The following is a 23,527-nucleotide window of genomic DNA, read 5'->3' as shown; positions in this document are numbered from 1 at the left end:
ACCCATTGCAAAGTGCCCGACTCCTAACTAGGACCCCAGTAATGTTGATGGAATACAATGTTGAATTATGTTTCACCTTCTCAGAACAAAAATGCATTCTTTTTCACGTTACATAGATTGAACCTTAAAAATGTATGCACCTGTTCTATGACAACTTCAAACAAACTAGGTGAGCTTATTTCCATCCTGAAAGGCAACTGAGCTATGCAATTTAAGTGAATAATCTGGACTGTTTAAGGGTAATAGCTGTAGGACTGATGCTGGGGCCCATATTATATGTCCATGCTCACTGAAGACTACTCCAATAAGATGTTCCATAATCACACAGCATACCAGAACCCTAAATCAAATCTCCCCCCAAATTTAAGTAATAGAATTGAGACCTGTTTGACTGAAAATGTACTGGCCATCAACCACCAAATTACTGTATTCAGTGTTTCTAGTTCAAAACATTTTAGAGCTGCCAAGAACACCATAAAAATAATAATTGCAGTTTATAGCACTTTCTAAAACATTTTTATATTTAATTCATTAAACACATTACAGCAGTGGTTCTCAACCAAGAGTGATTTACTCCCCTCATAGGACATTTGGCGATGTCTGGGGACATTCTGGTTGTCACAACTGGTGGGGGAGGGATGGTGGCATGCTACTGGCACCTAGTCGGTGGAGGCCAGGGATGATGCTAGCCATCCTACAACACACAGGACAGCCCCCCACCACAAAGAACTATTCACTCAAAGATAAACAGGGCCAAGTTGAGAACTTGTGCATCAGAATAACAACTACTTGCAAGGCATATGTTGTGCTGAATGCTGAGGAAGTGCTGGTGGACGAGAGATGGCTTCTGCTTGTGGGGCAGTCCAGCAAGTGATGAGAACCAGCAGGTAGCACTGATAACAGTCTGTGATAAGCGCTGTGACAGGGGTGTATACAAAAGTCCACCAAGAGCAGAAGCAACTGCTTCAACCAGAAGGTCAGGGTACTTCACCAGCAGTGACTTTCCAGCTTGAATTTGAGAGGTGACTTCATCAAGTACAAGAGAGCACTGCGTACTAGCCAGAAGAAATCATATATGTAAAAGCAAGCAAGGATCAAACTGAAGGACCCTAACAACACCAGCATTGTGTACAGGGCTACCAAAGCCAGACATTAGCATGGTGTATCTCCCTGGAAGGCCAGTCTCACATGAACAGAAGGAGAAGTACAGGTAAAGTGATTTTTATGGCATCAAAAACAAATATCAAAAACACAGGTATATGGAGCAGAATATAAATTTTGCATGATTTTTTTTAAATATCACCAGAAGTTGCTTTGTTAGACTTGTAATGCTAAGGGTTGCTCCCACCCTCAGGAATATTTTGGTGACATTAGAGCAATGGCAAATGTTCTAAAGTAATTAATTCCATGTGTCTGGAGCACAAAGAGGATGCAGGTAAAAAGGGGAAGGTGGTGGCTCCGGTGAGAAGTCAGGCTGGATGGTATCATGTGAACAATTCTTCTAGGCTATGTTAATGCAGTCTGTACCTCTTTTGGGCAGGGCAGAGGCAGTCACTGGAGGCTTGCAGAGGAGGAAATGGCAAGTTCTCAGTGTTGGAAAAGCAGACGATGGGACAAAGGTTAAAAGGTGGTTAAGTCTAAACGAGGAAATGGCACAAAGGAGGAAGATTTCAGATATGAAGGCAGTAGAATCCACAGGATCAAACAGAGTGATAGAGAAGAAACTTTTCAGGCTGGGCAACCAGCGGGGGTGGAGTAGGGGGTGTGGCGGCAAGTAATGAGAATAGAAAATGGGGGTAAAAAGAGGTTTTCATGGTGAGGATAAAGGTGGTCTCAATCAAACCTCAAGACAACCCTGCAAATTATGTGAAATATGCATAGATAACAATCATGCCCAGTTTACAAATGAATTCAGTGAGGTCCTCAAGGCAGGTGGGCTTGCCTGGGGTCACACACCCAGCAAAAATAAATGAATGGGGGAGATGGCAGCTAGGGCTCTCAACTCCCAGTCTAGGTTCTTTCCACTCATGCTGTCTCTCTAGCCACATATTACAGTGATAACTAAACTTGATAATCATGATAGATCAGTGATGGCCAAATTTCCATTGGCTCTAACAGCCCTGGATAAAATTCTGAATTGGTGATATTAAGTTAGGAGCTTGTCTACTTCCAAGTAAAGCCCATTTTGACTTCCATATAAATCCAAGAAACAATTAACCGTGACTGTAAAATTCAGGACAAATGAATTATTTTTCCTAACTCTTCTTTATCCAATACCTGTATATGATCAGAATAACTTCAAATTTTTATTTTTATAACTACATAAGCAATCACACTGGAATAAATGAAAATCCTAGCAATAAGTGTTAGCACCTGGATACATACCTACAGGTAGGTACTGAAGTGGCCTGTGTGAAAGCTGTAAGCACAAGATTAAGTACATAACTGATGGTCAAGAAATACCAGTGTTCCTTTCTACCTAGCTACCTACTACTCAGATACATACCTTCTTGAATATTTGGGGAAAAAAAGATTAATAGCATCTCAGAGGATTTACATTCTAAAACATGCTCCACAACACACATGAAAAATATTCAGTTCACACCAACAATATCATGTCTCAATAATGATGGCTGATACTGGGGGTGCCTGGGTGGCTCAGTCGGCTAAGCATCTAACTCTTGATTTCAGCTCAGGTCATGATCTCGCAGTTCATGGGATCGAGCCCCATGTCAGACTCCCCACTGACAGCACAGAGCCTGCTTGGGATCTTTTCTCTCCTTCTCTCCTTGCTCTTCCCCCACTCACTCTCTCTCACTCGAAATAAATAAACTTAAAAAAATTTTTTTAAATAATAGCTGATACTGTTTATGCAACATCATTGTATGCCAGACACCAGGCCAAGAATTTATGTGATTTATCTCATTTACTCCTCATTATATGACTTAGAACTATTACTATCCTGGTTTTACTTACAAAGAAACAGGCTTGTAAAAGTGAGGTCATAGAGGCCTGTAAACCAGGACATGAATCCAGATCTAACTGATTCCAGAATGCATGCTCTTAACCAGCAGGCTTCCTGCTTCCCCCCAAAGACTCTATTATCCTAGAACACAGATCAGGGCACATCAAGTTTCTACATTCTTGTCACCTTCCCTTGAACTTGACAGACATGTAATTAGTCCATTGTCTTAAATCAAGTGTAGCAACTCACACAGGAAATGGATTTCCATTCATAGCTTTAAACAATGTCAACCCGAGTTCATTTCACAGCAGTCCTAAGCCGCTGACCATAGCCACCAAAATATTACCGCATCATTAGAAAAAGTGGGTCCCTTGCCCATGAACACAAATGGAAAAGGCAGCCCTTTCCCACTCTGTTCCTTCCTTTGATCTTGTCTACCTCATATTTTTGTGGCTTTAGCTTCTCATCGCTTCACTAAAAATGGAGTACCTCTTTTTCTCATGATATATTTTCATGTGGCAGAATCACAGCAGAAACTATACAAATGTATGTGATGCAAAGATCATCTTTCTTTGCTAGCCAGGGGAAATGCTCAAAAACTAAACAAAAAAAATTAAGATGGGTCTGACATAGTCGACTCACTCCATTGAATAAGTAAAAAAATGAATGGTCTGGAGCCTGAACCTTGGGAGGGGAGGTCTGGATTAGGATCTCAACTTGCCACTTAGCCTACTGAGGAAGCCTGGGAAGGCAAAGTGCTTCTCTGAGTCTTGGTTTCCTGATCGATAAAGTGGAGACACTGATACCTACCTCCTGTGATACACGTGAGAAGTTAAAGACTGTGAATGTGAAATGTTTTCATGTATGCCCATTACATCAAAGCTCTCGGGAAGTGATAACTTCTACTCTATAACAAAAAAACAAAAACAAAAACAAACACCACAACCTCCATGTTTTTTCCACCTAGAGTGCAGAGTAACTATAATAAAAGATAGAGGACAGCTGTCTGAGCAGGCGTGCCCCTCTTGCAAGAAAGTCCACCAGTGGCTTTCTTCGTTTCCCAGAACCCCACCTGGATATACTGACCTGGGAGAGAGGGCATTCTTTGGCTAATGTGCTCTGGTTCATCTCTTTGAGCAGTTCCTTTAAGGCATTGCGGACTGTGGCATGATTCCACTGCTCCGCAGGCAAGTCTTCCAACTTCGAACAACTGGGAAACAGAGCAAGAATGAACACCACGCAGACCTCAACAAAGGGCCCTGGCTGCAGGGGGTTCTGAGTGTGGCAGTTGCTCCTGGGTCCTGTGCCAGCAGTAGGAAAAGTGCTAAAGATCAGGGTCCCGTGTGGGCCCTACATGAGGGAAGGAGAGCAAAACTGCTTCTCTAGGACTTGGACAAAGCCCCACTCGGTCTCTCTAAGAAAAATAGTCACTTCAGATATGAAGAACTGTTAACGATTTAAAATATGGCTTTTCCAATCTGTTGATGGGAATGGCATGGCAATGTGATTACAAACTTCCACAATACAAGTTCAGTTATTGGACATCCCTAACGCTAAATGTAAACAAATGTTCCTTTCAATTCAAAGCGTGAAGGCCCACTCTTCACTCTCATTGAACGATTCAGAGATGTTGCTTTTCTAACCAAAAAATAACTTTTAAGATAGGACACTAAAGCATTCCTAGGCAAGGATGGGGATGTTGGGTCCCCATTAAAGTACAGATTCTCCAAAATGAGCAAATTCAAAACCCTTTCACTAAAGGACAACGTCTCTTAAACCATATGACTTATAGGCACTTTACAATACAAGACTCTGCAGAGAACCTCTAGATTCTTTAGAGGCATAACTTGCTCTGGATGCTGTACCTGGAAAAATAAAATCACTTCCAGAACCTCTGCAGGCCGCAGAGTGTGCTTCCTCGAGGCAGCCACCAGAAAGGGAAGAAAAAGATGCCCAGTGCCAGCACCTTCCTGGGAAGCCTGCTACACTAGCATAGAAGTCAGCCCTCAAAACACAAGCCCAAAAACAGCAGAAGTGTTTATTCTTCAAATTGTATGTGCTAAGTGTTTAAACAGAGAACCCATTAAATTAGGGGCTGTGGAAAGTTCCCCTTTAAGGGCCACAGATTTTTAATGATTTATCAAGCTTCCCCTAGGTTACCACTTCACTGCTTCTGAAAACAAAACATAAAACAGTTGGAATGTGGACTATAAAGATGCCTGGTGAAGGGTCCCTCCTCTCTCTCCTTTCTTTCTCATTTCATCCAGTGTCTAGAAATCAACAAAGACAGGACGTGCTAATCTCTGCAGTGACTCTCTGAGTGACGGAGCAGCTCCTCGAGTGCGGAAGGGCAGATGTTCAGAGACACCCACCTTTGTAATTGGATTTTCAACGTCACAACATGATAGACATCTTGCAGCATGTCGGCCACTGTTGCGTCGGGGGCATCTGTCACATAGCTGAGAGGGAGAGGGTTCCACCTCCCCAGCTTGATTATTCCTGCAAAGAGAAGAAAAACATAATAAACACATTTCTGCTATTTATTAAACCTTCTCATTGTTTGTTCAATGTTAAGAAGGTCATTCGATAGTCAACATTCAAGGCCCATTCAGAGATATTTTACAACCCAGTGCAATAACCTATTTCTTTCTGGCCGACAACTGAGTTAACTATACAGGAAGATGAGAATGAAAGGATTGAGGTTTAATCATGGACAATCAGTTCTTTTATGTTTTCCTGTTTCTTAAATTACTTAGAAAACCATACGGATACTTCCTTCCCCCAAAGTCTTGTTTCACATTCTAACTTAAGACTGATGCTAAATATACCGGACTGCTGATTTCATAGACAAAAAAAAAAAAAAAAAAAAAAAAAAAAAAAAAAAGCAAGCCTTAAGTAAATATAAGATTTGGTTTTGAATTGTACAAGAAAATTCCTGTGTGTGGGCTCAGCACACACACAGTCACATCCTGACTGTGGTGTGATCCCCAGTGCAAACAGCATTTGGAGCTGATGAACCAGTTAGAGTTCACTTCCAGATTCGTGTTTCACCAGGCAGAGGGGTTATTTTCCAATAGCACAATGACTGACCACACATCAGAAATAGCAGAGATGCCTTCAGCTTCCTTTTTTTTTTTTTTTTTTTTTATTTTATTCCTCTGCTCTTTTTAGAGTGACAATGGTTACCATTTCCCTGTGGGTTTCCTGCTGCATATGGTAAACATGCATGCCAATGGAGAGAGAATAAAAATCCTGGTCAAACTTACACTATATAGAGCAGTGATTTTAGGAATACCCTTGTGACAAGAAGATTCTTCCGATAGCTTCAGCAACACGTGGTGAAAATTCTAACTTAGTCATAAGATGGACGCATCTTATCTGGTCCATATATCTGTGTCCATAGGGCACATATAACATTGATGAAGAAAAATAAAGAAAAAATAAAGAAAAACCCATTTCACAAACACAGAGGGACAAAAATTTTATTTGTATGCTGTGAAAAGCCCAATGGTCCCCAAGGTGTCAGAAATTGTCATACATACATTCCACTAAAACAGTTGTTTTGGTGAAAGAAAAGAAATAGAAATTTTTGACAATACAGGTGGGTCCAACTACAGTGTTCTTTCAAAATATTTTTTATCATCAAAGACAGAGAACACCTGTATACCCAAGTGAACTTTTAAAAGCTTCGCGAAATAATGTTTTATAGCTCTGGGGTAAAATTCCAATAATAGGAAATGAACTTTCTGGTCAGGGCGTGTCCTGTCCAAGATGAAATCAATGAATGCGCAATGCTTGACATAATGCTTGAAAACAGGGAATAAACAGAACAAAAATATTAAAATGATGCACTGTTTCAGTATTAAGATTTAACAATCTGGTGCTGAATATGCTGCAGTATAAATAGTGCCTGGACTCAGATCCAATAAAGTAACACAGCTCTCATTCATAGTACCGTATGTCTCCAGTTCTGGCTCCTTAAGTCACATTTCACTTGCCAAGAAAAGCTGTTTTCTTGTGGGGATAGTTTTCCTAACATTCTCTCTCATGACAATGAAAAGTGCACAGCAACGCAGCATAAAGCAGTCTCGTGAAATGAACATCCAGGGCTCACTGGACAAGCACCCATCAGAGGCTGGGTCTGCTTCCTGGCTTCCTTTACTCTTTCTGACATTTGAAAATACTAAAAAAGATAACACGTAACATGGCTAACATATTTCCTTTTTAAAAAATCACTACATTATTTTAAATCCCTTTCAAAAAATCATTATCAAGATAGCCCATGAGTTGAGTATAAATTGACCATGGTCTAAAGGCACAGTATTTTGTCATAAGCAACTGGAGGGGAGAAAAATGAAGTCAGCAATTGTGCCCTATGATAGACATGACAAGTGGAGGAAGCCGATTTCGTGGGTATTTTGGTGACTAAGAAGACAAAGGTAACATGAAGCAAATGACTCCGGAAGTTGTCATTGGGCAGTGCACAACTCTAAGGGAGGTTCACCCATTCTGCAGTGTGTATGTCACTGCTCACTCCTTTTTCTTGTTGAGTAGTATTCCACGGGAAAAATATGCCCTAATCAAGTCAGACACAACAGAATATCTCTGTAAGATTTAATTTATATAAAAATACAAGAACAGGCAAGACTACAGGACTAACGTATGGGATTGAAGTCAGAAAGCGGTTACCTCTGGACGGCAGGGGCAACTGACCGGAAAGAAACATAAGGGGATTTTCTTGGTTTGGCTGGTGGTTGCATGGGTATAAAAATTGTCAAATTCATCAAATGCAACGCTTAATATGCATACATTTTACTGTATGTAAATTGTACTTCAATACAAAAAAGGGTATTGGGGGAGGGCTCTCTGCAGGATATGATAGACAAATCACTCTCATGGAAATTAGGTAATCTAATCTCCATTTAGGTAAATTCTACCTCCCCCCTGCCCCCCACCTTGATGAGCCGGAAGAAGACTTGTCTGGGCTGGAATGAGGCACACACAGGTGTCTTTGCAACACTTAATACCTCCACAGAGAGCAGCTGCTACAGGTTGGTTTCTGCATCTTGAAAGAGAGCTGTTGAGGCATGCTACATTCAGGCAATGGGAAGTGGCACGTGCTCCTTTCTCAACCATATTAACTCACCTGCATGGTCCCAGAAGTCACGTTCTTTGCTCTACTATCTACCAGGGTCGGTGCATGCAAGGTCTGCTAAGACAGCCATGTCCAGAAGGCTGCTCTCCTTGGAGTACCTCTTTTTAATAAGCCTTCCCCCCAAACAGGCGCTTTGTCTGATGCATTAACCCTCTTTGGAAATACATTCCTTAGATACAGTCTTCCTTCCCCAATATAAAATAGATAAAAATATTACTTGGGCTAGAAGTCAAATGTTAATTGAGGAAATCAAACTGGGAAGCAGTATAACAGTGACTAAGAATGCAGGCTTCCAAGTGAAATTGCCTCGGTTCACACTCTGACTCTTCCACGTGCGATGTAACCTCAGAAAGTTACTTAAATTTCTCCATACCTCAAGCCTCTCTATATAAAATGGAACAACAGAAGTAGTGGCCACTTTGGAATATTGTGAAGATTGAATGAAAAGCCCTGACTTAGTACAGAGCCTGGATATAATTAATCTCAACAATTGGCTGTTTACAGTAATTATTTAGACATTTTTAACGCTTCTTTAAAAAAAGACATTGTCAACTTATTTTTACAAACGTTGACTCAAAGTTCTTTTTTTTAATGATTTCATTATTATCTTTTAATCTTTAATTGGGTCATAGGCCTGTAATTATTTTTTAATGTTATTTATTTATTTTTAGAGAGACAGAGTGTGAGCAGGGGAGGGGCAGAGAAAGGGGGAGAGAGAGAGGGAGAGGGAGAGGGAGAGGGAGAGAGAGAGAGAGAGAGAGAGAGAATCCCAAGCAGGCTCTGTACTGCCAGCACTGAGCCTGACTCGGGGCTCCAACTCACAAACCATGAGATCATGACCTGAGCCAAAATCAAGAGCCAGACGCTTAATCAGCTGAGCCACCCAGGCACTCCAAAGGCCCTCATTATTTTAAATCAAAAAGGGAGACTGCATATGAATTATGTCTCTCCCCTCCTGTCCTATCTTATTCCACCCCTCCTCCCCTCCCTACTCATTTCTTCCATCCTTGCTCTTCAGTGCCTCCTTTCCTTCCACCCATAAATAGGTTCAGATCTCCCCTACTTTAAAAGTAACAAAAACATTACAACAATCTCTTTCCCTTCAGTCTCTCATTTTTTGCACCACCAGATACATCGGAAGTGCATCTCCAATTCTCCATCGGACCTTCACCCCTAGATATCTATTTTCAAAACTCCAAGGGAAATGAAGTTCAGAAGGGTTTCATTACCATGGGTGGTACCACCAGGCAATAACTAAAACCAGATTCACTTCAAATACCATGCTCTCACTCTTCTTAGAATCCTGTAAATCACAATGGTTCAGGTATGAAGCACAGAAAAGACTGGAAAACAGCCTGGTTCCAACTTTGGAAGGCCTCGAATGCCTGACTCAGTAACACATTGTGGAGGTCAGAGGTCAGGAGCAAGTCCTAGAGTTGGTGCAGGCTCCTTTGCCTGGTAGCTATGAGACTTTGAGGAAGTTGTGTAGTCTCTCCAAGTCTCTGTTTGCATTATCTGTGAAATGGGGATAAAACACTGTCTGCCCTTGAGGGGTGCCACAAGGCTTTAAATAAGAATGAGAATTTAGCACTGGGGATTGACCCACAGTGAATGATTAGTAAATATTCGGGGAAAATAGATCCTCGGGAGTTTTTTAGTGTAGATGTAACACGACCAAAGCAAAGTGATAGGAAGATTAACCTATAGTGAGTGCAGGTGGATTAAAAGAAGGCACCATTCTAAGAAGGGAAAAGAGCTGAAAAGTCCAGACAAGTGTGTCTAAATATAACCACTAGCAGCCTCTTCCTAGCTCCCCCCCACTGGGATACAGACCCCACTGACTGTTACAGTGCAGCAAAGGAGCATGAGGAAGAAAGAACAAGCCATGTACCTGCTGGGGAGATCTGACTTGCAGTGTTGGAGAAAAACTGCATAACTCTAAGTATACGAATAGAATTGTCAAACCTCATGCTTTATGATTAGGTTTTACAATCCCTATCTGAAAAGTGAGAAAAACTAATGACTCAATTAGATAGTGGTATATGCATGTGGGGCACCTGCACGCGTACACACACACACACACACACACACACACACACACACCCCTCAAGCCCAGCCAGGCATATAGTAAATGCTCAATAAATGACAGTTCCCATTTTTTCCCCCGAATACATTTCACACTCAGTCGGAGTACAGATCCCCAACATTCACTTCAGGAAATCATACACATTCTTCAAATTCTCCTTGAAAATAATTCCAACCCTGATCAACCAAGCCTTTTTTCTACATAGCATTGCAGGAAATATTCTTGGTCAATCTGTGTATCTTATAAAGAACTTACTTTATCACAATGCCCTTTTATGTTACTTTACAGTTTGTGAAGTATTTTTTTTTTTCAAAGCATTAGTTCATTTTCATGAGGACAGCAAGGGGTTAGTGTTATACCTGGATGTGAGCTGAAGAGTGACTTTTCAAGCACATCAGTGGGTGACAGCCAGGACTAGGTCTGGGCTTCATCTGACAAGTTTTCTAGCTACTGGACCAAAAACCTTTCTTCTCAGCTCTGCTTATGTGCCAATGTTCAAACATATGATGGGCCTTTGAAGAGCCTGGTCAATGGTTCATCCACAGTCACACATCAGACAGGGACTTGATATTTAATGTTAAACAACAGAATATGTAAGACCAACGAGCGAACAGGTGACAAGCACAGAAGACTGAAAAGCCAGCTACACTTGAGACTTCTCTAGAAGAAAACGACCTCCCACAACAGTGCCATTTCAGAGACACCATTTCCCAAGTCTGTCTTTCCTATTTCCAAGGAATTTATCATCTGCAAACATTTGCAAAATACCTGGTGCTGAGGACTATTACAGATGCAGTTTCAAGGTCTTTGAGTCACAAATTACGGGACTTTATTTGGGGTTTTAAATTCATAAAAATGTTAATGTGACTGAATCGAGCACAATATAATAAATAAAATTGTTTCTATCCAGACAAGTCTGCTCGCTAAAATACAAAGGATCTACACACTCTTTGTACAATGCCTTTAGACCAAGGGACAAAATTCAATTGTAGGTAAATTCCCATTACTGATATAAAATTAGGTTGGAAATGGAGGCAATTTTTGTCTAAAATTAAAAAGATGCAGTAATGGAAACCAGTTTTTTTTTTACTCTCCCAATGGAGTATTCTGCCAGAGTCAAAGAGTCGACCTATCACAAAAAGAAATCTCAAGAATGCTCTTTGTGTTCACATTTGTTATTTTTATCAGTTTGTAACCTATCTCACAGAATCCACGTATTCTTCTCAATGGAAGTATACTCCATATCATTGGTATTATTTACCTCTAACTCTATGAAAAGAAGAATGGTGATTAATACACGGTATAGTTCATCAATATTTGATTCAAGTTTTCAGAAAGTCAGTCACTTCTGGGCATAAAATAAAATGTAGTGATAATACAATATAATCAATCAAATAGAAAATTTGTACTAAGCACAAATCATCCATTCATTCAACAAATTTTTCTTTTGTTTCCCCAGCACAATTCACTATGATGCAAAGACAGCCCTTATACACACTATCCCTGTAATTACGGAGCTCACAATTGAGTAGAAAAGCTTATTACCACTATATATATAGCTAAGTGAAACCACTCTTAAATTAAACCAAAGAGATAGCTTTTACTCCCCGTGCCTCAAAAATGAGAAATATTTACTTCATGAGGGCCTGTAACAGATTGCCCAGAAAGAACATGAGGATAATTCTCGTGCTTTGCCATGGCACATAGATGGTGCTGATAAAACAGTTATACATTGGGGGTACTCTAGAATAAAGCCCACAAGTCAATCTATGAGACACATACACGAAGCCAGCACGATATCAGCCGTATTCTTATAAAACAGCCCAATAAATAATTTTCTTGTATTCTAGGTGCATTTTAACATTAAAGCAAAGTGAAAATTCAGCATGGGAAAAAACGAGACATTAGCTTTAATATCTAAAAGCTGGGGCTTATATACCTCATAACTCCCTGCAAGAGATCTCAGCAAAGGAGCATCAATAAAAACCCCAACCTCAGAGCTAAGCCTTGGGGCTTCTGATTCACAGTATTATTTCCACAATACACTAACTGCTGATGGAGCCCCTTGTAAAAACGGGAGAACTCATGACGTTGATTGCATCAGTTTATCCTCCTCGGTGGCCGTGTCCCTGTGGTACAGCATATAATTTTCTGTTGTTCAGCTATGCTTTGTTAAAGAAATTAAAAACTGTCTGTGCCATATAATAAGAACATAGAATTATTTATCCATAAATCAGTTCACACGAAATCACTACCCAGCAGTATATAATAACTCAGCCTGGGTTTCTAACCTGGGCCTGACAGTGGTATATCATCAAATTGTAACAGCATAAAGGCATAAATTGTAGTTATTATTGTTAAACCTGTGGTGGGAATGACTTCTCAATGAGGAAAGAAAAAAAAAAGGCAAAACAAAGATGGTCTCTGAAGTGTCCATGTCTTCTTTTGTAATGCATGGCTTAGCTATACCCCAATAAAATTTACTGGAACTTTTCTACACCTTCTGCTTAGCTTTTAAAGACTATCTGTATTTCCAATGTTTTGCGTTGGGGTAAAAGTAAATGGAAAATGAAATAGCATTCCTCTGGCATTCTACATTATTTCAGGTACCATTATAACTTACACGAATTAATGAAACCTCAAAACATACTTGTCTGGGAACCTACAATACACTTAATCCCGTGTTTGTAATAATACAAAAGAAATCAACAGACAAAAATAAATAATTCAACAATTCAGAATAAATGTTGAAGCCATATTGTTACATAAATTTATCCAAAAATCAATAGATACACACATGCACATGCACACACACATGCTGAAAGCTCTACCTGGAGCAATTCAGGCATTATTGACAAACACAAACAAGATGGGGTTTTTTATTCTTTAAGAACATTAATTTTTATTCTTTTATTCTTTTTTTTTTTTAAGTTTATTTATCTATTCTGAGATAGAGAGAGAGCGTGTGATCAGGGGAGGGGCTGAGAGAGGGGAAGAGAGAGAGAATCCTAAGCAGGCTCAGCACTGTCAGCATGGAACCCTTTATGGGGCCCAAACCCATGAACCTGTGAGATCATGACCTGAGACAAAAATCAAGAGTCAGACCCTTAACCAACTGAGCCACCCAGGTGCCCCTAACTTTTATTCTTAAATCATACCTGTATCTTTCAGGAGACATTATTATCAGGAACATTATTAGCACTAAACTCTGAAATATGGGGTGCCTGGCTGGCTCAGTGGGTAGAGCATGAGACTTTTGATCTCAGGGTCATGAGTTCAAGCACCATGTTGGGGGTAAAATTTACTTAAAAAAAAAAAAAAAACCCTGAAATATGAATTCAGAGCACTTTCTCAATAAACTATAGTGATATATAGCTGTCTACCAATCTTTTCCGGAGCTGATCACCTCCTTCTGCTACAGAAACATTCTACTTAAAAAATATATACAGTACCATTTGGTGCCTTGTAATTCTATACATGGTTTTTACATTTCGCAGCATAAAGATTTTGTCTCCTGTAATAGATGCTGCTTCACATTTGGGAAACGTTATGTTATAACCCTGACTTTTATTAGATTATTTAATATAAGCACTAAGTAACTAGACTAAATTAATAAAGACCCTATTAAAAAAAAAAAAACAGAAAGAGAGAGAACAAGATTATTCCACAAATTAAATAAAACTTTCTGAAGCTGGTATTTTAAAAACCTTTATTTAATTTTCAAAATTCCAATTCTTCTGAAAAACAGCCAAAATATTGGTCAGGATATGAAAAAAATATGGTTGGCATTTAGTTATTTGTTTCATAAGAGTGCCATTCAAAACTATTATATGGGGAAAGAGGACAAATGGAAAGAAAAGTGTTAGGAGAAATTATTTGGGATCAGTTCTAAGCTTCTGACACTGGTTAAAAATTACTTCATCTGGCATAGCATTTTCTTATTATTGCTCTCAGTTTAATCACTATCTAAAAGAGTTTCAAATTAAAGGATTAATTTTGGCAGGTAACACAACCTTCTCTTTTTTTTCTCCCTTCTATTCAAGAATACATTTGCATAAAGAAATTTCCCTCTAGCACTTGTCCCCCTAAAATACCTTCAATAATCGAAGGCACAAGGGAAAACATATACTCTGTTAAACATACTTTGCTACATTCTAGCAGATGCTATTCATAACATGTTTAGCCAGTGTTCTGCATCCTCTGGGGTAAGAAGTATCCACTGAAGATCTAAAAATACAGTTGCTGCACATATTTCCCATCCTAATTAATTACATGTACTCTTTTCAGATGGGAGCTCCAATGTTGCAGTAAGTTTTCCCGATGACCTAGCTTCCCATCACTGGACTCAAGACCTTTGGAAACCCTATCAACTGCATGCTCCCAATTATATATTCCAGAATTGCTCCTCAGGCATATTCTGTTTCCTATAATTTAAGGTTACATAATATCTGATCTTAAGGGCAATATTATGATGGCATGTTGATTATCAAAGAAAATGTTGCCATATAATATGCAGAAAAACATATACTCATTTATGTTGTACATTTTTATTCATGTGCCAACTAACCTGATTTCACAGTAATTTGTTAAGGAACTTTAAGACATGGAAGCAAATATGACTGTAACTATTACGAAATGGCAACTGCTTTTGGTTTGAAGGCTTTTTGTTTTGTTTTGGATGCTTTAAGAACATTTTAATAATTTTTACTTTCAATACATCTTCATATAGACTCTACCATTACATCTTTTTTTTTTTTAATTTGTTAATGTTTTATTTATTTTTAAGAGAGACAGACAGTGCAAGTGGCGGAGGGGCAGAGAGAGAGGGAGACACAGAATCCAAAGCAGGCTCCAGGCTCTGAGCTGTCAGCCCAGAGACCGACGCGGGGCTCAAACCCACAACTGGTGAGATCATGACCTGAGCCAAAGTTAGATGCTTAACCAACTGAGCCACCCGGGTGCCGCTACCATTACATCTTATAATGTACATGGTTTACAGGTTTCAGAGAGCTCACCTTCAAAGAAGTCCTGAAAATTCCCTGATTTCCACACTTGTGGGAAATGAACTATTTAAAGACAGCAAACCCCACTTTTAAATATGGCACTACCATTTTAATGGCTCTGATACAGAAGCCAAGGATCCAATACAAAGGTGCTTGCTCATTAGGCAAATTTTTGTAATGTTTATTTATTATTTATTTTGAGAGAGAGAGAGCGTTAGCAGGGAAAGGGCACAGAATGGGGGGAGGGAGAGAATCTCAAGCAGGCTCTCCATTGTTGGCACAGAGCTTGATCTCACAAACTGTGAGATGAGCTGAGCTGAAATCAAGAGTCAGATGCTTAACCAACTGAGCCACCCAGGTGCCCCTAGGCAAATGTTTTTTGAATCGAATCCAAGGTAGATCAGCAGTCACAACATACATGGTGATGAATAATGACAATGGTCTATCTGAGCCCCCTAAAATATTTAGCCATGTTAGAAAAATGCCATATGGATCAATGGGCAACTGAACCATGGTAGAGACCTAGCAATCATTCCTGACAAGATGCCTAGTTATCCCATGATAGCTAGGCCGACAGCTGGAGATGACGACCTGGAGGGTAGGTGAAGGTCAGAAATTGATTATTTTTTCCCCCAGGACTTTGCAGTTTAGGGAGCACTATGCTATTGAGAGTGGTCAGATTAAGTGAATGGGTTCTAAATTCATCCCGAGAGCAGTTGTGGGCCCCACCCTGACTTCTAGAACATAAAGCTCCAGGGGTAGATCCCGGGAGATGCTGAGGATGAACCAAGTTTGAGAAGCACTGCCCAAGATGTCCAGTAAAAAGCATGAAAAAAATCAATCCACTGATTTTCAAGAGAAGGGCAAAAAAGGAAGATTCCCAGGTTCCTTTTTTCCAATTTATCAGCAAATATTCTCATACTTGTCAAGTATAGTAAGTGAAGAGAAAGGAGAAAGCTGTGGCATATATGAGAAGAAAAAAAATGGGGTCAGGACTACATTGTAACTGTTTCTTTTTAAATTTGCAGGATTTGGCATAGGCCGAAAGGTTAAAGCAGAAGAAAATGGTTCCCCATCTATGCATAAACTCCGGAATGTCTTTATCTTATTTGAACTATATACCACCAGAAAGCAAGGGCCATGTCATTAACTGTTTTATACAACTCTAGCTACAGCCCCATACGGTACAGCAGTCAAGTATCAAGAAAGCCACTTTGTTGGAAGAGCAGCAGACTGAGATCAGGAAATGTAGGGCTGGTCTTAGATCTGCCCCTGTCAGTGCAGTGCTGCAGCTCTGCACCTGTGGGCAGCCCATCTAACTTCTCTGGGCCCCTATTTTCTCTTCCATAAAATGGGGATTTAAAAGCAAAAACAAACAAACAAACAAACAAAAACCCACCACCACCAATAATAAAAAATCCCTCTTGCCTGAATCACAAAATGGTAATTATAATAAAACATAAGCTAAATGCTGAAAATTATAAAGCATTGTATAAACATATGCTGGCATTCATGAATTGCAAGTTGACATAAAAGAAGAAACAACTGCATTTTTTTTTAGAATGCTTTTAAGGGAAAACTTCCTTTACTTAAGCAAAAACGTGAACCCTCTAAAATGTCACTGGCTAAGGTGGCAAGTCATCTGATGCAATCAAAAGAATCTGGAGCAAGTCATTTAATCTCTCTGAAGCCTCCATTTACTGTCTTCACGAGATGCTGCTGTCTGGGAAGTGTCAGCAGTTCCATGTTACCACCCACATTCTACTGCACAGCATCCCAGAGATGGATGGATGGAAGGGTGGGTAGGTAGGTAGGAAGGAAGCCAAGGAGGCAAGGAAGGAAGACAGAGGGGGTTGGGAGGGAAGGAGGGAAGGAGGCTGGGCCACTCTGCCATGATCCATGGGCAGCATTGCAGGTTCACCCAATGTTCCCTACCAGGACTCTGTCCCCACCATCCTGCTAACCCTCACCAAGCAGAAAATTGAGCTCGTATACTCCTAGCACCTTGGATATCCAGGAAAACCAGCACAAGAGATATTCTAGACAGCGGCTGAAGACACAAAGAAAGGTCTGAGGGGCTAAAAAATCCTCAAATCAAACTTTCTCATGGAATCCATGCCACCCCCAGAGTCTTACTGATGATGTCCCCCTTGTAGCTCTGACATTCTAAATCAAAACACCGCTTGAATACTTTGGGGCCCAGTAATGGTGGCTTTGATTACTGTCATTTTAAACACGCATTAAGCCTTCAAAACTGTGAAAATAAACTCAACATTGAATTGGTGGGTTGATTTTTCTTTCATTAAAATTCTACTTTTCTATTAAAAAAAATGGCAAGCACCCAGCTTTTTGTTTCTCAGGGAGGGCTCGTTTTTAAACTTTCAAAGTATAGTAAACAACTTCTAAATTCAGGATAATTGAAGGTCTGCCAGTTGGTGAACAAAACAACAATGGCTTTCATATCAACCAAAAAAGGGAACATGGCTCAATCAGGATTTTTTTCTAACTGAATATCATTTTGCCAACTGTACTTCTTACTAAAATAACAAAAGCTGCTGTCTACAGACTACTAATGGACTACTACTTGAATAAATACAATTATGCTCATTAGTTCTTTACATTCAAAATATTAGCTAAGAGTGACTTTCCCAGAGATTCTTTTTTAATGAAAGACAATAACATAATTGTTAGCACAAGATACTTTCGGATCAATTTTGTCCTTCCATAGCGCCAAAGAGAAGAAACAAATTGGTCACATGCTTCCACAAATAAGTAATTTCCTCATTAAAGATATATTTGTACAGATTTTTCTCGATTTGCAGTGGAGTTATGTCCCAACAAACGTATCATAAGTTGGAAATATCCTAAGTTGAAAATGCATTTACTACCAAACATTAGAGCTTAGCCTAGCCTATAGTAAATGTGCTCAGAACGCTTACACTGGCCTACAGTTGGGCAAAATCCCCTAACATAAAGCTTATTTTATAATAATGTTAAATATCTCATGTAATCTATTGAATAGGGTACCGAGAGTGAAAAACAGAATGGCTGTACAGGTATACAATAGTTGTAAATGTGTCAGTTACTTGCCCTCAGGACCTCGGGACTGACTAGGAGCTGCAGCTTGCTGTCATTTTTAGTTGCTCAATAGTGAATTATTATATTGACGTTATAATGATCCATTAAAAAAACTGGCTGTTTATTTTATGCTTATCATGGTATTGCTATGTTACTACACTAGAAGAAAATAATTACCCAAGTTATCCAATTAAATTATCAACCCAGTTATCACATTAAATTTAATTTATACCAGAATCAAATAATCAGTTATTAGCTTTTAAGTTCTGATACAACACTTTTCAGTATGGTTCACAGTAAGTTAAACTTAAGTTAAATGCTCACAGACATTTATTTACCAATTTGTGGTTCTTATACGCTTGGAAACATCTCAAAACCAGCCATAATCAATCAGGGACTATCTCATTCATCTGAATGCCCTAGCCTTGTGACTGACACTTAGTAGAGGAAGAAAGAAAAGAAAAGAAAAGAAAAGAAAAGAAAAGAAAAGAAAAGAAAAGAAAAGAAAAGAAAAGAAAAGAAAGGAAAGGAAAGGAAAGGAAAGGGGAAAGGGAAAGGGAAAGGGAAAGGGAAAGGGAAAGGGAAAGGGAAAGGGAAAGGGAAAGGGAAAGGGAAAGGGAAAGGGAAAGGGAAAGAAAGAAAGAAAGAAAGAAAGAAAGAAAGAAAGAAAGAAAGAAATTCTTGCATAATATTATTGAAACATGATTATGTTCAAAGAACTATGAATCCAATAATGATTGCAAACTTCTTCCCCAGCCACATCTATGTGACATATAGTTTAAGCATTTGATCTGTATTTGTCAAGTAAAATAAAGAAATTAGAAGGAAGAGCTTTGTAATTCTCATCCCTGCTACTGAATTACTTGATGACACAAAATATTGGACTGGGGTGGTGCATGTAATAATGCTTATAATAAACCAGAATAAGACTCCTAAAAACAAATCTTTTCCTCATCCATAAAGCACTCCATGTGAAGCAGACTCATGTAAACAACTTATTCTGGTACTGTATTTGGGGCACAGCTACTTTCTCTGTCCTATTCATGATGATGTAGGCTATGAAAACTGTTTAATAGGTTTCTTGCCCCTCTATTGGCAAACAATAATTTGAGTTACAAAATGACATCACGTGAGATATCAGCCATGTTAAATACCCAGCAATTTTCAATATGGGCTTGATTTAGACAAGCATGACCCTGTTTTCTATAACGGTTTTTTATGCACCCAAACCTGGAGATAAAGCCCTAATTCTTTCTCCTTGAATTTCCAGTTCCTGCTTTGTTCATACAAACCTTTTATTCTTTTCCCACAAAATGCAGTCATTAGTATCAAAATATTTTTTCAAGATCTGCTCTAACAGAGTCATAAGAGATGCTTGAGATTTCCATATTTGCTGTCTCTATTATCTTTTTGGAAGACAATTACGGTTTCACCCCAGGGCATTCAAAATAACTGTTGCAATAATACAAAAATTCAATTGCCCAGAGTGGGTATCCTTATACAAATACTCATTCTGGACAATTTAAGGTACTTGCTTTTGCAAATGTAAGGCCTACAGATGTGTTTTACAAAAAGCAACAATAACATTTTGCATCTGGAAGGCAGAGGAAAATGACCTTTCAAAGTCACCACAGCACACAGGAAAAGTCACAGTCCCACCCATCTCAGGAAAGCCCAAAGTACTCCAGGAGAAGAAGCCAAGTGACAGTGCAGAAATCAAATGCACAGGCTAGTCTTCCTCATCTACACTGAGACACTGCCCACGTGTAACCTGACCCTTAGTTGTTAGTAAAAATATCACCTCTATTGTTAACTTACTCCCAGCAAATACATTTCTGCTTTAATGGAAAAGAAGATCTGGGTTCACACTAATCAGACCCAACGGAAGGCCATATTAGCAATTTGGCAGGTGCCTGAGGGCCATACCTAATCTGCATAAAATGAAGCAGATTGCAACCGCCCTCATCTTTTTTATTTTTAAACTGGTTTTTGAAGCCGAGCATACATAAAATCTCAGAGGGAGAGACAAGGAGATGGTAGTGCATACATTTTCCCTCATGCCTTGATTTTCATTCTTTTTGTACAAACCATCTTCCTGAATGGCTATTTACTGAAATCAAGATAACAAAATAAAAGGTGCTAGGAAAAGGAGTAGGCAGAGATCACAAATGCTTAAAAAAAAAAAAAAGTCTTATATCTTGTAATAGATCTTCACAATTCTCCCTAGTATAATTTAAATCAGTTCGAAGCTGAATTCAATGTTCTTATATTGTATAAAGACATGCTAAATGGAACTATGCTCTGAATTTTGGAAACAGGCTGCAGCTAACAGAAATTATAAGACTAATAATTATTTGTAAACCTATGATCTGTCTAATGGAGAAAAACATTATATTAAGTATTACCATTATCATCTCAACTGGTTTCTGCTGCTCATAGAATAATTTAAAGTGACAGTGCTCTTTACATCCTAGGAATTTATAATCAAAGTCATTACGTTCAAGACTGGGTGAATCTGAAAAACAACTCAGCAATAATGAATGGTAACGCAAGCCACCAAAATCTGGAAAAAGAAGAATCAATGCACAAAGGTAAGTGTATCAGACAATTTTTAAAAATGAAGTTAATGCAGACATGGAAGTCCCCAAAGAAAGCCATGATGGAAGAATTTGGTTTCTATTGCTTTAGAAAGACATGTATAAAGTGTTTAGCAGGATGCTAGGGAGCACAAGGATGTTACAAGAAAATGGTTCTACCTCGGAGAAGCCACATCTTAAGTATTAAGGTCAGTAAGGTCAAAAATAGGAATGCCAGGTGGTTCTGAGGAAGAAGATAAGAGGATGTTGAAGTTGCTTCATAGGGAAATAAGAAGCCATTGTAGAACATTAAGAAATGATTGAGTAATACCAATCTATCCGTATCAACCAAAGGCAGGCACAAGCTTCTCTTGAGCTACAGAATCTAGGTCAGAGGAGACTGCTGCATAACCTGGACCACACAGGAACTAAACAAACACTGTTGCACTAGAGCGAAGAGAGGGTGTCCGCGGACCACGGTGGAAGGAACAACGCCATTTGAAGACAGGCAAAACAGAAAGGCAGGTATGCCCTAAAGTGAAAATGACTGGATTAGAATCAGAAGAGTGAGTCACATACCTCTCAGTCCCTCTCAGGCTCCGCCCTGTAAATAAGCTCACAAAGGTCTCCATCCTAAGGACTGTTGAAGGCATTAAGTGAGGTAATAGGAATTTGGGTTCTCTGTAAATCCTAAACTGCTGGCCAAAAGTATGCTGCATTGTTGTTGACATTACAAAGAGTAAATACAATGACAAAGAGTTTCAAAAGACTGATTTTTTTTGTTTAGAATCTTAGAGTCAGGAGGACTTTATTTTCTCTCTGACAGTGAGTAAGAGTGAAATTTCCTAAAGAGCCAAGGAAATGTTCTAACACAGCTTGAGTGGTGATGAACAGCCAATCTCTGAACCTTTAAAGACGAAGATATAGATAAGATTTAACCAAGTAAAAAAATTTCATGTTTGACCAGGAAAAGACATACAATTATGGACTCTTAAGAATGGAGGTTATTTTGTAATTCCCTATATGGAAAAAAAGAAGACAAAATTCCAGTGGCTGTAAAGAACTCACATTGTTAAGTTCTTACTATGAGCTGAACACTTTATATTAATTTTCACAAAAATCCCATGACATAAATATGAGTGCTTCTGTTTTAGATTAGGCTAGATAACTTGCCTAAGGTCACAAAAATGTTAAATGGCAGATACCAGAAGGCAGGGTTGCCTGACTCCAAAGACCAGATTTCCCCACACACATATCATGGCACCTCTTATCTTCTGGAGAACTCCTTTTTAGCCTCTGAGATCCATATCAAATAATACCTCCAGCAGGAATAGAACTTTTCCTACCCAATCTCACTGCAAATATATTTATTCGGAAAGTAAATAACTGCATAGTTCATGTGAAATCTCCTTTCTCCTTAAACTGAAGGCTTCCTTTAAGTCATCCTTATAGCTCTAGCACTAAACTGAGCACCTGGCATAAAACAGGCATCCAATAAATATGCAGTGAATGAATCAACAGAATTTAAAGAGTCCAAGTTGCTACTGAGTAACTTGATACCAACTCTTTCACACTATGATTTTTATTAATCACCCCTACTCATTTATTGAGGGTCAACTATGAGTCAGGTAGAGCTGCCCTAGCTGTCTTACATCAAAACACTTATTTAATCCTCAAATTATTTTTATAAAGTAAGAATTATCCCCATTTCAAAGATTAAGAAATAGCAGCAAAAAAAGATTAACCAACTTGCTATAGATGCACAGCTTATAATAATACCAGGAATTAAGTGCCAATTTTGTTTCAAGCACAGCACTAGGGTTTAACATATATTATCTCCTTTGATCTTCACAACAAACTAATGAGGTAGATGCTATCAACACATTTTGCAGATGAGAATACCAGGGGACAAAAAGGTTAAGTAGTTTCCCAAGATTACACAGCTAACAAACGGCATAACTACTATTTGAACTCGGGTTTTTATGACTCCAAAGCCCACATTCTTTCCACTATATCAAGATCCTTTCTACCATGTTGTGTTGCCTAAATCTATTTTAAATACCTGAGACAAGCACTTGAGATAAACTAAATCTCTAATGGACTATTTAAATCTAAGTTGGTCACATTTATTACATGAGTCGGTCAGAATTAAAAATAACATATCCCGGCCAAAAGAGATCCAGGGATGTAGGCCTGATTTAATGAACTAATCAGTTGTATTTTGTTGGACCCCAAATACCATATATCGCTTTTGAACATAAAGAGCTGTGTAATACTAATATCCTTCAAAGGTATCATTACGTTTCACTCACTCATTTGTTTTAACATTTATGGGATGTTTCCCCAGATACTACCAGTACAGGGTGGTGAACCAGATTGGCTCAGTGCCTATGCTCAAGAAACTTAGAGTCTACCAGGTCTAACCAACAAGCAAAGATACAATTAAAAATTTAACAAGTGCCAGACATGAAAATAATAGGATGTTATGAGAAAGAATAATCAGGTTGTCAGGGAAAATGGCCCAAGGGATGAAAAGGAACATGCTTTGCCATGAGTGATGAAAAGAGGGTGTTGCGCCAAAGTGGGAAAAAGAATTCAGGATGCTTGTGGGAAGGGGAAGTGTGGCCAGTCTTAAAGAAGGCCAGCATGGCTGCGCACAAGAAT

General features: G+C 39.0%; 1 protein-coding gene across 1 annotated transcript in view; it reads right to left on the bottom strand.

Moving 5' to 3' along the window:
- Positions 1 to 23,527, bottom strand: part of SATB2 (SATB homeobox 2) — a 188,014-nt gene that overhangs the window by 103,799 nt on the left and 60,688 nt on the right. The window contains exons 4-5 of the mRNA XM_047085608.1: positions 5,338 to 5,464; positions 4,052 to 4,175 (exon numbers count right to left, since the gene is read on the bottom strand). Coding sequence (XP_046941564.1) covers positions 4,052 to 4,175; positions 5,338 to 5,464 — 251 coding nt within the window. The remainder of the gene's footprint in view (positions 1 to 4,051; positions 4,176 to 5,337; positions 5,465 to 23,527) is intronic.

This window comes from Lynx rufus, unplaced genomic scaffold (assembly GCF_022079265.1).
Source record: "Lynx rufus isolate CCGP_SWC_20201006 ecotype Redwood Valley unplaced genomic scaffold, mLynRuf1.p SCAF_2, whole genome shotgun sequence".
Classification (NCBI taxonomy): domain Eukaryota; kingdom Metazoa; phylum Chordata; class Mammalia; order Carnivora; family Felidae; genus Lynx; species Lynx rufus.
This window is presented reverse-complemented; position numbering and strand designations above follow the sequence as displayed.